The 13,371-nt window shown below is 45.0% G+C and overlaps 1 protein-coding gene across 1 annotated transcript in view; it reads right to left on the bottom strand.

The window, feature by feature from the left end:
- The window catches only part of ZMAT4 (zinc finger matrin-type 4), a 556,227-nt gene that overhangs the window by 162,096 nt on the left and 380,760 nt on the right, over nt 1–13,371 (bottom strand). Inside the window, exon 5 of the mRNA XM_029604135.1 lies at nt 960–1,187. Coding sequence (XP_029459995.1) covers nt 960–1,187 — 228 coding nt within the window. The remainder of the gene's footprint in view (nt 1–959; nt 1,188–13,371) is intronic.

Here is a 13,371-nt window from a genome sequence, read left to right as displayed (position 1 = left end):
GGGCGTACGTGTGTGCGCGCCAGGTAGTGCGCGCGCACACACGTACGCCCGCGCGCACCTTTCAAATCTACCCCTTAGGGGCGGATTTTCAGAGCCCTGCTCGCGTAAATCCGCCCAAAACCGGGCGGATTTACGCGAGCAGGGCCCTGCGCGCCGGGAAGCCTATTTTACATAGGCCTCCCGGCGCGCGCAGAGCCCCGGGACTCGCGTAAGTCCCGGGGTTCTCGGAGGGGGGCGTGTCGGGGGGCGGGCCCGGTCGTCGCGGCGTTCCGGGGGCGTGTCGGCAGCGTTTTGGGGGCGGGTACGGGGGCGTGGCTACGGCCCGGGGGCGTGGCCGCGCCCTCCGTACCCGCCCCCAGGTCACGGCCCGGCGCGCAGCAGGCCCGCTGGCGCGCGGGGATTTACGTCTCCCTCCGGGAGGCGTAAATCCCCCGACAAAGGTAAGGGGGGGGTGTAGACAGGGCCGGGTGGGTGGGTTAGGTAGGGGAAGGGAGGGTAAGGTGAGGGGAGGGCAAAGGAAAGTTCCCTCCGAGGCCGCTCTGATTTCGGAGCGGCCTTGGAGGGAACGGGGGGAGGCAGCGCGGCTCGGCGCGCGCAGGCTATACAAAATCGATAGCCTTGCGCGCGCCGATCCAGGATTTTAGTGGATACGCGCGGCTCCGCGCGTATCTACTAAAATCCAGCGTACTTTTGCTTGAGTCTGATGCGCAAGCAAAAGTAGGCTGATCGCGCTTCTTTTAAAATCTACCCCTTAGAGTATAAGCCCTCTGGGGCAGGAACATACCTACGGTACCTGTACTTCAGCTTGTATCTGAGGCTTCTCATTGCTCATAGTATAAACCATTTAAAAGTGAAAGAGCTCCCATGTGACCCAGCTTCTGGAAAGAAATCTTGGACCTTTGAAAGTTTAAGACTGTTTCTGGCAAATGGTTGACATTTCACAAAAAAACATTCTTTACCTCTCAGCTCCCCTGTGTCCAATGTCTTTCCTAGCTCTTCTAGTAGATCAGCTCTGGCTGCGTTCTTTTTGTGCTTCTTGCCATCGTAATGTTGTTGCGCCATCATTGGATTGTTAAACCAGGCAGTGCAGAGTTGGCAGTGTCTGTCGGAGTCCCTTCTCTGGTGAACTGAATAGGTCACATGGGGGCTATCCACACGTGGCTGTTTGTGTGAATTTAGGTTAGTATCTGCCATAGGAAAAAACAATAAATCAATATAGCGTGTCATGAAAACGCCTCTCACATGTGAGGGTGATATAAACATATACTGATATAGGATAAAGTAGCTATGGTAGGTTAAAGGGATGATCAAAAGATCATTTTAATGGCACATTTGAAAAATAATCCTTTTAACTAGAACTTTAATTTCAACTGTAAAACTATGACTAGTTTTTATCAAGGCTTGTTAAGATCTGTATATTTTTTAAATATAAAATTACTATTAAAATCATGATTACAATCTGCATCGTGTCTATAAATCCATCCCTATGATGCAAGGAGAGGCACCAATTCATTATGGGAGGGATTCATAATTAATGAACATGGATGAATTAATTCATCCTAATCAGAGGTCATACTAAGAAGAACCATTTCACTGTATTTAAGAAATATGCAGTTTTTATGGGCTAACATTTCTATTATTGTCCTAAGTCAGTATATTAACAAAATGCTCAAACACCATTTAAGCTGTTAGAAACTCTCTTATTCATCTTTATGCACTTTATTTTTATAAATATTTTAACATTGATATTACCAGCCATAAAATTGCATAGATGAGAAATTAGGGTTGTCTATACACAAAACACCAGGATATTAGCAGATAAAACAATCACTTCTATATAGTACTGGCTTAGAATAAATCCTAAATGAAGAAGAATTAAGTCATAAGTTTAAGAAGGAAAGACAAATTACAAACAAAAACAGTATAGGCCTTGAATAAAAGGAATAGAGTAAAAGAGAAACAACTGTAACGATGGCCTCAACAAGCTTCCTCCAATAATTCTGAATCTCCTCTTTTGTAATCTGAATAGGGAAAACTGCAATGGAAAATATTTATTTTTCACTGAATACATCTCCCTGTCTTGGATGAGATGTGAGCACGCCCCAGAAACCATGCAGACTTACAGCTCCGTCTCTCTTGTCCCATTAATCATAAAAAATATTGAGCCCTAAAACTACAAAGTACTTCCAAAGCCACAAATCATTTCACTGTTCAGGGAGTGCCATAGTTATGGGATTTAGATAAAATTACTAGGGATAAAATGGATGGTAGATTGGTGAAGTTTACTAGAAAATTATGCCACCAACCGCATGACGGTCGTAAATTTACATTTCAGTGTAACGTGGTACCAAAAATTGTGACCCCCCTGATAAAGGTTCCAGTTAGGGAAGCAAAAACATTAATTCTATAACCCTATTACACATTAATAAATCTACTAATTTTATTTGATGTGATCTCAGGACAGCTTTCCAAGTAATGCATGCTGCTACCATAATGTTAAGTGCTAAGAAAACCTCCAACTTTTCATTTTTCTGCTAAAATGCACTTCACGGTATCCCTCCACATATTCTTTCAAAAGCTATTGGTGGTCAAAAAAAGCAAACAGAATGTTAGAAATTATTAGGAAGGGAATGGCAAATAAAACGGAGGATGTCATAATGCCTCTGTATCACTCCAAGGTGAGACCACACCTTGAATGCTGTGTGCAGTTCTGGTTGCCGCATCTAAAAAAGATATGGTTGTATTGGAGAAAGTGCAGAGAAGGGTGACCAAAATGATAAAAGGGATGGAATGGCTCCCCTGTGAGGAAAGGCTGAAGAGGTTAGGGCTGTTCAGCTTGGAGAAGAGATGGCTGGGGGAGCGGGGGGGGGGGGATACGATAGAGGTCTACAAAATCATGAAAGGGTAAATGTGAATCAGTTATTTACTCTTTTGGATACTACAAGGACTAGGGGACAGTCCATGAAGTTAGCATGTAGCTCATTTAAAACAAATAAGAGAAAATTATTTTTCACTCAATGCATAATTAAGTACTGGAATTCATTGCCAGAGAATGTGGTTAGGGCAGTTAGTGTAGCTGGGTTTAAAAAAGGTTTGGATAAGGTCCTAGAGCAGAAGTCCATAAATTGCTATTAATCAATAAGGATAGGTAGCTTGGGATCTTTTCATTTAATGTTTGGGTACTTGCCAGGTACTTGTGACTTGGCTGGCCACTGTTGGACATAGGATGCTGGGCTTGATGGACCCTTGGTCTGACCCAGTATGGCATATCTTATGTATGAGGTAGTGTCTTTTTAGCCAAGATCCAAGTACAGGGTCTGAGCTCTGAGCTGAAGATGGTCCCTTTGGCTGAGACAGAGAAGCTTTAAAATATGGGGGGGGGGGGGGGGGCTAACACCCTTCTACTTAATGCTATGAGGGACATATTTTCATTACAACCTTTGCCAAAGCAGAAGGATTAAATCTCTTGCTTAAAAAGAGTTATTTTAGATTTTCTATTATAGTCCCCACATCTTTAAGACAGTGATTTAAAAAAAAAAACAAAACCCAACCACCTGCTACAAGGTATTAATTATCTCTGGATTTACATGGATATATAAGAAAAAGCAAAAGCTAAAGATATTTTCCAAAATCAGCTTGTACTGGCATCTTGAGCAGGGAAGAATACATCACCAACATGAGACGTCTTTCACTGGGGCACCATTTATTTAAATTAGGTCTGATAACCGCAATTTAATGAAACCACGCACCTGGAATAATATGCTACATAAGGAATACAATTAACATCTGGCATCTAACAGATGTTACTTCTTCATCTACAAGTAGCATTTTACTGCGTTATGGAAGAATTTAGATATGCATCATTTTCTTTAAGCCTGGAGAAGAATTTTCAAAGTGATTTACTCACATAAACTGACCAACTGAAAACTGCCCTTTCTCAACGTTGTTTCACAATGTGTAGACTTTTAGCCACACTGAGAGGAAGCATTCCTGGGGGCATACATGGATCAGAGGAGTGAAATGGTGCACGTGGATTGCAATTTCAACTCCTCAGGCATTATTTTCTATGTAAAGCAAAGCCGCATAACGAACAGGTGCAAATGTCTATGGCACTTCATACCCACAGCAAGTTTCAAAGTGAAAGCACTTGCATACTTTCTCCTTGAAAATTGGTGCAAAGTTCATAATAGTGCCCACCAACTTTGTCCCAATGTGGAAAGTTTGAAAATTGCTCCCAAACTGTCAGGCCGATACAGTACAGTGCGCTCCAACGGATCGCACTGTACTGTATCGGCCTGACATATTCTACCCAGCAGACCCCGGGAGAGGGCTCATCTGCATATTCTACCCAGCAGACCCTGGGAGAGGGCTCCAGAGGTCACAGCGAGCAATTCAGGCTTCGAACGCCACAGCCCCAGTTTCCAGAGGCCCCGTACCACTCCGTTAGTTTTACATCCCTGCTCCCTTAGACATTTTTAATCGATAACAAATCAACAAAATGATGATGCAGGAAGTAGTCCAGCTGTGAGAGGGAAGGCTTTCCAGTCTTTTGCACTGAGTGCCACACGTATGATTATCTCCCAGCTGGCGAGAGGCCATATGTGTGTGGCGAGTGGTGGAAGCGGTGCCGCGGGAAAGAACCGATGAAGGAGCACGGCCAACCGGGCCACTTCAGAGCCAGGCGCCAGTGCCTGGGACGTGCTGGGGTGCTCCCTCCCCCTGGGATGGTGAGAGAGATGAAAGTACTTGCGGAAGCAATAGAAATTAAGATCCATGAACTAAACCTAACAAATTCCACAACGGCATTTGATTCGTGAGATAAAATTGTCAAACAGATAGCTGAAAACCTTTGCCCTATTCAGACGAAAACTATTCACCAAGAAAAGAATAACTCCAAACATAAGAAGCCCTTGTGCAATGATGAATTAAGAAGAACTAAACAGAACCTTAGAAAATTAGGGAAACAATGTCGGAAATGCGCATCTGCTGAATCCCTAGGAAAATACAAATCTTTCCTTACAAAATACTGTACACTAACCGATAAAGCAAAAAAAGATTATTATGCCAAATAAATTCCCTGGGATATGTTTAATTCTAAACTTCTATTTGAGATTGTTAAACATTTAGGGGCAGATTTTAAAACCCAGCACGAACAAATCTACGCCCGATTTTATAACATGCGCGTGCAGCCGCCCCCGCACCTTCCCCTCCCTTCCCCTACCTAACCCGCCCCCCAGCCCTACCTAGAACACCCCCCTTATATTTGCTGAAGAAGTTACGCGCACACGTATGATTATCTCCCAGCTGGCGAGAGGCCATATGTGTGCGGCGAGTGGTGGAGGCGATGCCGAGGGAAAGAACCGATGAAGGAACTTGGCAAACCGGGCCGGCCCGACAGCCGGCCCGCGATCCCGGGCACAGGCCATGCCCCGCCCCCACCCCGCCCCTTTTTGCAAGCCCTGGGACATACGCGCGTCCCGGGGCAGGCAGGGGCAGCTTTTCGGGGGTTACTCGTGTATCTTACACGCGTAATAACCCTTTGAAAATCTGCCCCTTAATTAAAGATCCAACATCTTATAACTCGAGAAGCTACACAAAGTCCTCCTGCAATGAATATGCCACTGCAGCTGCAGCTGAATAAAGAGAGAGCTGGGTCTCTGAGCGGAGCCCAGATCAGGAAATAAGATAACCAGGGTCACTGGCAGAACTCATCCCACCAGCGGCTGAAGGAGAGGTCACACTTAGTGATAAGAGATCGCGTGGTTCTAAGATCCTCGCTGTACAGAATGAAGGGTCAGAAGTCAAATGGCTCCAAGGTCTTTAGAATCGCACTTCGAACTTAAGAGTTGATCAGGGCATTTATCCATGTGAATGTACCCGAGTGTACAGACTCTCTAAAAATATGCCTACCCTGTGTATTTTTACCTGTATTTTTATGGAGGTGTTCCCGAGGCAGGAATGGGGTTAGGTCAGAGGAGACAGCAATGCTTATGGTTTTGTATTTTCAAAACTACGCGCGTTGTTTTCACCAGAAAAAGTATCTGCAGATAAAGCAGGTACAAATCTTTGCAGGTATCTTTTTCCTTGGGCAATTTTCAAAGGGAAAGCATGTGTGTATTTCTCTTTTAAGACTGATGCAAAATCCACAGGTAAAATGTATCCTTGGGCTTTTCACCTGCTCACACAGTTTTGAAAATTCCAGCTGCCAAAATGCCAGCAATTCCCTGTCTGCAGCTGCATGTTACTGTAACAGGGAATGCAGATCAGTAAGTGGTAGAAGGTGAGAGTCACACCTGTATATCTGCACAGCCAGCCGAGCCCTGCCTTCCTGGCTTAGCATGCAAGACATCCAGTCTACTTAACTTTCCGCTATTAACACTGCTGGGGTGGTGGCAGGCTCGCACGGCGGACGATTAGGGATATAAACCTGTCAGAAGTGATTTGCAGAGAGCTTCACAGGAAACAATATAACATTCACAGTGGGTCTCTGTCTTTCTTAATAGGCCCAACAGAACTTCGAGTATGATGTAAGACATCACATTTTATATTTTCAGAAGATTCTCCTTTAGCAGGGGTGGACTTCCCAATAAGAACATAAGAACATAAGAAAATGCCATACTGGGTCAGACCAAGGGTCCATCAAGCCCAGCATCCTGTTTCCAACAGAGGCCAATCCAGGCCATAAGAACCTGGCAAGTACCCAAAAACTAAGTCTATTCCATGTAACCATTGCTAATGGCAGTGGCTATTCTCTAAGTGAACTTAATAGCAGGTAGACTTCTCCTCCAAGAACTTATCCAATCCTTTTTTAAACACAGCTATACTAACTGCACGAACCACATTCTCTGGCAACAAATTCCAGAGTTTAATTGTGCGTTGAGTAAAAAAGAACTTTCTCCGATTAGTTTTAAATGTGCCCCATGCTAACTTCATGGAGTGCCCCCTAGTCTTTCTACTATCCGAAAGAGTAAATAACTGATTCACATCTACCCGTTCTAGACCTCTCATGATTTTAAACACCTCTATCATATCCCCCCTTAGTCGTCTCTTCTCCAAGCTGAAAAGTCCTAACCTCTTTAGTCTTTCCTCATAGGGGAGTTGTTCCATTCCCCTTATCATTTTGGTAGCCCTTCTCTGTACCTTCTCCATCGCAATTATACCTTTTTTTGAGATGCGGCGACCAGAATTGTACACAGTATTCAAGGTGCGGTCTCACCATGGAGCGATACAGAGGCATTATGACATTTTCCGTTTTATTCATCATTCCTTTTCTAATAATTCCCAACATTCTGTTTGCTTTTTTGACTGCCGCAGCACACTGCACCGATGATTTCAATGTGTTATCCACTATGACACCTAGATCTCTTTCTTGGGTTGTAGCACCTAATATGGAACCCAACATTGTGTAATTATAGCATGGGTTATTTTTCCCTATATGCATCACCTTGCACTTATCCACATTAAATTTCATCTGCCATTTGGATGCCCAATTTTCCAAGTCTCACAAGGTCTTCCTGCAATTTATCACAATCTGCTTGTGATTTAACTACTCTGAACAATTTTGTGTCATCTGCAAATTTGATTATCTCACTCGTCGTATTTCTTTCCAGATCATTTATAAATATATTGAACAGTAAGGGTCCCAATACAGATCCCTGAGGCACTCCACTGTCCACTCCCTTCCACTGAGAAAATTGCCCATTTAATCCTACTCTCTGTTTCCTGTCTTTTAGCCAGTTTGCAATCCACGAAAGGACATCGCCACCTATCCCATGACTTTTTACTTTTCCTAGAAGCCTCTCATGAGGAACTTTGTCAAATGCCTTCTGAAAATCCAAGTATACTATATCTACCGGTTCACCTTTATCCACATGTTTATTAACTCCTTCAAAAAAGTGAAGCAGATTTGTGAGGCAAGACTTGCCCTGGGTAAAGCCATGCTGACTTTGTTCCATTAAACCATGTCTTTCTATATGTTCTGTGATTTTGATGTTTAGAACACTTTCCACTATTTTTCCTGGCACTGAAGTCAGGCTAACCGGTCTGTAGTTTCCCGGATTGCCCCTGGAGCCCTTTTTAAATATTGGGGTTACATTTGCTATCCTCCAGTCTTCAGGTACAATGGATGATTTTAATGATAAGTTACAAATGTTTACTAATAGGTCTGAAATTTCATTTTTTAGTTCCTTCAGAACTCTGGGGTGTATACCATCCGGTCCAGGTGATTTACTACTCTTCAGTTTGTCAATCAGGCCTACCACATCTTCTAGGTTCACCGTGATTTGATTCAGTCCATCTGAATCATTACCCATGAAAACCTTCTCCATTACGGGTACCTCCCCAACATCCTCTTCAGTAAACACCGAAGCAAAGAAATCATTTAATCTTTCCTCGATGGCCTTATCTTCTCTAAGTGCCCCTTTAACCCCTCGATCATCTAACGGTCCAACTGACTCCCTCACAGGCTTTCTGCTTCGGATATATTTAAAAAAGTTTTTACTGTGAGTTTTTGCCTCTACAGCCAACTTCTTTTCAAATTCTCTCTTAGCCTGTCTTATCAATGTCTTACATTTAACTTGCCAATGTTTATGCTTTATCCTATTTTCTTCTGTTGGATCCTTCTTCCAATTTTTGAATGAAGATCTTTTGGCTAAAATAGCTTCTTTCATCTCCCCTTTTAACCATGCTGGTAATCGTTTTGCCTTCTTTCCACCTTTCTTAATGTGTGGAATAGGCAGACTAGGACACTGTTTACGGTCAGTGACAGATTTAGGTTTTGTATAATTCTGCCTGCTGGGCTGCTGTATTCGGCCTTACTAAGCCTGTGCCAGCACATGTCAAATGCGTGCTGTGCCGTTTGCTGATTGCAAAAACAGAATGTGGTCCTAAGTCAGAGAGAAGTGAAGGACATCTCGTGTGGGCCATATGAGAACCAACTACAAAGGAGAATGCAGAGACTGATAAGAGATGATCTATGCCTTCCTACAAAGTATTGTGGGGAGATGAAAATAGCATGGAGAGTTGGACCCCAACGAAGGAAAGGAAAAAGGAGAGCAGATGTTGGGGTGCAGGGATTCTAGGGAAAGGAAGCCAGGCCAGAGTGACGCGTTTAAAAATGATCAATCCTTGGCAAAGGTAACTAGGAAAAATGTATATAAGCCTTGTAAAATTGTGACATAGGGAAGGAGGAATCACAAGGTCTTCAGTGTTCCTTACTGACCCCGTATTCTGCTTCCCAGACACTTATATTATGATTGGCCAGTCCTTTATTTACCATAATAAACATGTGGCTAAATTACTAAATTTTCTCTGAGTCTCGTGTCTGGCATAGAGGGGCAAGAAACATACAGTTTTTGCTACCCCTAGGTGCTGTGTCTCACCCTCCTCCCCCCAGTAAGGCTGACAACAGGGAGTAGAAGGTTTCCTGCGGCAGCTGATGGGGGAGACTCTGCGGCAAGAATTAGAAATTTCTGAAGCATACAGGCAAAATGTCCTTTTTCTATGACATAAAAATAAAGGTTGCTTTTCCAACGTTGCTTGTGTCTCTCTAGCTTAATTTTGGGCCGATACAGTAAAGTCCGCGGGAGAGCAGACGTACGCCCGCTCTCCTGTGCACGCGATTCTGTATTTAAATGAGGCCCGGCGGTAAAAACAGGCAAAAGGAGGCGCTAGAGACACTAGCGCGTCCCTAGCGCCTCCTTTTGGACTGGAGCAGCGGCTATCAGCGGGTTTAACAGCCAACGCTCAATTTTGCTGGCATCGGTTCTCGAGCCCGCTGACAGCCACGGGCTCGGAAAGCGGGCGCCTGCAAAATTGAGCATCCAGTTTTCGACCTGACAGCCGCCGGCCGACTTCAAATTTTTTTTTTTTACTTTTTTTACCCTTCGGGACCTCCGACTTAATATCGCCATGATGTTAAGTCGGAGGGTGCACAGAAAAGCAGTTTTTACTGCTTTTCTGTGCACTTTCCCGGTGCCCGAAGAAATTAGCGCCTACCTTTGGGTAGGCGCTAATTTCTGAAAGCAAAATGTGCAGCTTGGCTGCACATTTTGTTTTCTGAATTGCACAGGAATACCTAATAGGGCCATGAACATGCATTTGCATGTTGCGGGCGCTATTAGGTTCGGGGGATTGGACATGCGTTTTCGGCCCCTTACTGAATAAGGGGTAACGCTAGCGTGTCGAAAACGTGCGTCCAATGGCGGGTTAACAGTGCGCTCCGTCAGCGCACACTGTACTGTATCGGCCCGTTTGTGTTTTTACTGGGTGAGGAAATTGGATGTTAAGTACCAATAAAGGGAGGAGATTCTTTCTTTATTGGATTTGTATTCTGCTTGTCAGGCACTGCAGTGCGCATTACATTCAGGTACTGTGGGAGGAGGAGGAGAGTGAGTGAGTGAGAGGATCAGGGATATGGAAAGGAAGGGATAACTGAAGAATGGGAATAGGAGAGAGAGAGAGAGGAGGACGGGGAATGGGATGAGAAGGGCGGGAGATGGAGAAGATGAGGAATCTGGGATGGGGTAAGAGGAAGGAAGCTCTGTAATTACTAATTAAGGGTTAGTAAGAGGCTTCTAGGATATGGGTATGATGGAAGGAAGGAAGGTTCTCTAATCAGACATCAAAGGAAGGAGAATCCCACCCCTCTAATCTCCTACTCAATCTGGCATACACACACACACACACCCCCAGACCTCTCTCTCTCAAACACATAAACACTTCCCCCCATCCCCAATTCCCCTCTCTCTCACACACCATTCAGCCAACTTCCTCTCATCCTCTAACCCCCACTGATTCCTATCTCAGCCCTCCGTAGGGTCCCCAAAATAATTCCTCCTTGCTCTGTCTGCTTTATTTCCTGAATGACAGGAAAAGAGGGGCTTGGTTAGGGAGCAGATTGGCTCTTTTTTTTGCTCTGCTATGTCTGCTCCAAACTCACCCCCTGCATGCTGCCTACTGAGAGATTCAGATCAACTGGGAGGCAGCAAATCTTCAACTTGCATGCCACCACCCGACTTTTGCCACCCTAGACATAGGCCTAGTGTGCCTAATGATGAATCCAGGTCTGTTTAGGGGCAGCTGCTCCAGGGTCCTGCTGACCAAAAGTCTGTCTAACAGCCACACCGGCACAATTGCATCATTATTTAGGTCTGGACAGCCCTGATATGTCATTATGGGAACACTCCCCCTAAACTAGCCATAATTCCAGATCTCTGAGAGATTTTGCAGATCTGGCAGAACCCAGAAAATAGTTCCAGAGACCATATCTCAGATTTCTATGGAAAGATGGACACTGTCAGGGGTGGATTGGCCTATCGGGGGATCGGGCATCCCCCGGTGGGCCGGTCGCTCCCATCACGTGATTTTTTTTTTTTAAATTCCCCGGACAAAGACAAGAAGAGGGTCTTCTGGCGCTGCGGCGCGAAGAGAAACCTGCGGCTAGGGCTGGTGGAAGCACTAGGCCTGAGCCTGGGGCGCCGCAAGCATTGGTATCCCGAGGGGAGACAATCCCCCGGGCGCAGGGAGGCTCATGCGGCGCAGCGACAGGCAGATGGGCAGGGCCGTGGTGAGGCTCACGTCACCATGGCCCAAAGAAAAAGATTGTGTTTAAACGCGCTGATGCTCCTCCTCCTTCCTGCCTGCGCGGCCCTGGAAGTAAACATTGCACGGAGCCGTGCGGGCAGGAAGGAGGAGGAGCATCAGCGCATGCAGAAGAGGAGCAGCACGGCCCGAGAAGAGGAAGAGGCCTGGTAGCAGGGCCGCTGCAGCCCGAGAAGAGGAGGCCTAGAGGTGAGAGAGAGGCTGCGGGTCTGTAGTGTGTGTGTGTCTGTGCATGTATGAGATGAGTTGAGAGATTGTCTGTGAGAGTGAGGACCTGAATGTTTGCAGAGACAGCATGTGAGAGCCTGTGTGTGTGAGAGAGACAGCATGTGACAGTGAGAACCTGTGCTTGAGCAAGACAGCATGTGGGAGTGAGAGAGAGCTTGGGTGTGTGAGAGCCAGACAGCATGTGCCAGTGAGAGACTGTGTGAATGAATGATTGTATGAGAGACAGTATGTGAGAGTGAGAGCCTGACTGTGTGTTTGAGGGAAGAAGATGGAGAGAAAAGAAATAGAAAAAAAGACAATATAAAAGGAATTGGCAAAAAAAAAATAAGAAAGGGAAGGTGGAAAAAAAAAAGCCTGTGACCAACCAATTAGAAAACTAAGATCAGACAGCAAAGGTAAAAAAAATAAATTACTTTTTAGTGATTGGCACATGTAATCTTTGGGAATGTGCAAGAATAGCACTTTCTCTATGCGGATCTCACAATGTATGAGATCAGCATGGAGGAAGTGGAAGCCCAAGGGGCCTGCATAGAGGAGGCAGCAGAATTGGCTTCAGTGACAGTAACAGCAATCGGCAGGCACCTCCCCAATAGCCATGCGGCATCAGTGGAATGAGAGAGGTTCCGAGGTTGCTGGCAAAAGAAAGAGAGGGGGGTCTGCCTTTAGTGTGTGCATGTGTATGAATGGGAGTCTGCCTGGGGGTGTATGCGTGTGAATGCATGGGTGCCTGCCTGAGGGTCTGTGTGTGTGAGAATGAATGTGTGCATGTCTGGGGGATGGGGAGGGAATGGTGTGAAAATGAATGGGAGCCTGCCTGGGGGTCAGTGTGTGTGTGTGTGTGAGAATGACTGGGAGCTTGCCTGGGTGTGTGTGAGTGTGTTTGTGTGTATGTGAGGGAGCCAGTGAGTGTGAGAGCATGAGTGTGTATGAGAAAATCCAAGGGAGTAACAGTTTGTGTGTGGAGGGGGAGAGAGTGTCTTAGAGCCTGAGAGTGTGTCAGTGTCAGTGAGAGCGAGAGGTTATGGTGGATATAAGAGCATGAATGTGTATGTATGTGTGAGAGAGAATGGACATGTGAATATGTGTGAGAGAGAGAGGATAACCTCCTAATCCTCGACAATATCAGGGTGACTGGAAATCAAGAGCTCCCACAGTAGGGGACAGCAGGGGCATTTTAAAATCCTTATTAGTTTTAATTATTGAATATTATTTGATGTATGCTCTTTTTGAAATATTTTATTGGTGTTATATACAAATTTTTGAAAATGTCCCTGAGTTAAATTACTGGAGGTTCTATTCATCAGCAGTTCTGAAATATTTTTAGTATGATTTTCCTATTGTGATATTTTATAGTTCTTGATTTTATTGTTTGATGTTTTTTGAGGAATGATGGTATTTTCTGTTTTTCCATTGCTGCATTACATACAGTCTAACTTGTTGTGATTTCCAGTTCAGTTTGTCTGTGCATTTCTGTGTATATTTTAGGGTCCCTTTATTCTGTATTTGGTGACTCACCAAATTGTATGTGTAATTGGGTACCCA

The sequence above is a fragment of the Rhinatrema bivittatum genome, chromosome 5 (assembly GCF_901001135.1).
Source record: "Rhinatrema bivittatum chromosome 5, aRhiBiv1.1, whole genome shotgun sequence".
Classification (NCBI taxonomy): domain Eukaryota; kingdom Metazoa; phylum Chordata; class Amphibia; order Gymnophiona; family Rhinatrematidae; genus Rhinatrema; species Rhinatrema bivittatum.
The sequence above is the reverse complement of the archived record's forward strand: the minus strand, read 5'-3'. Positions and strand labels throughout refer to the sequence as shown.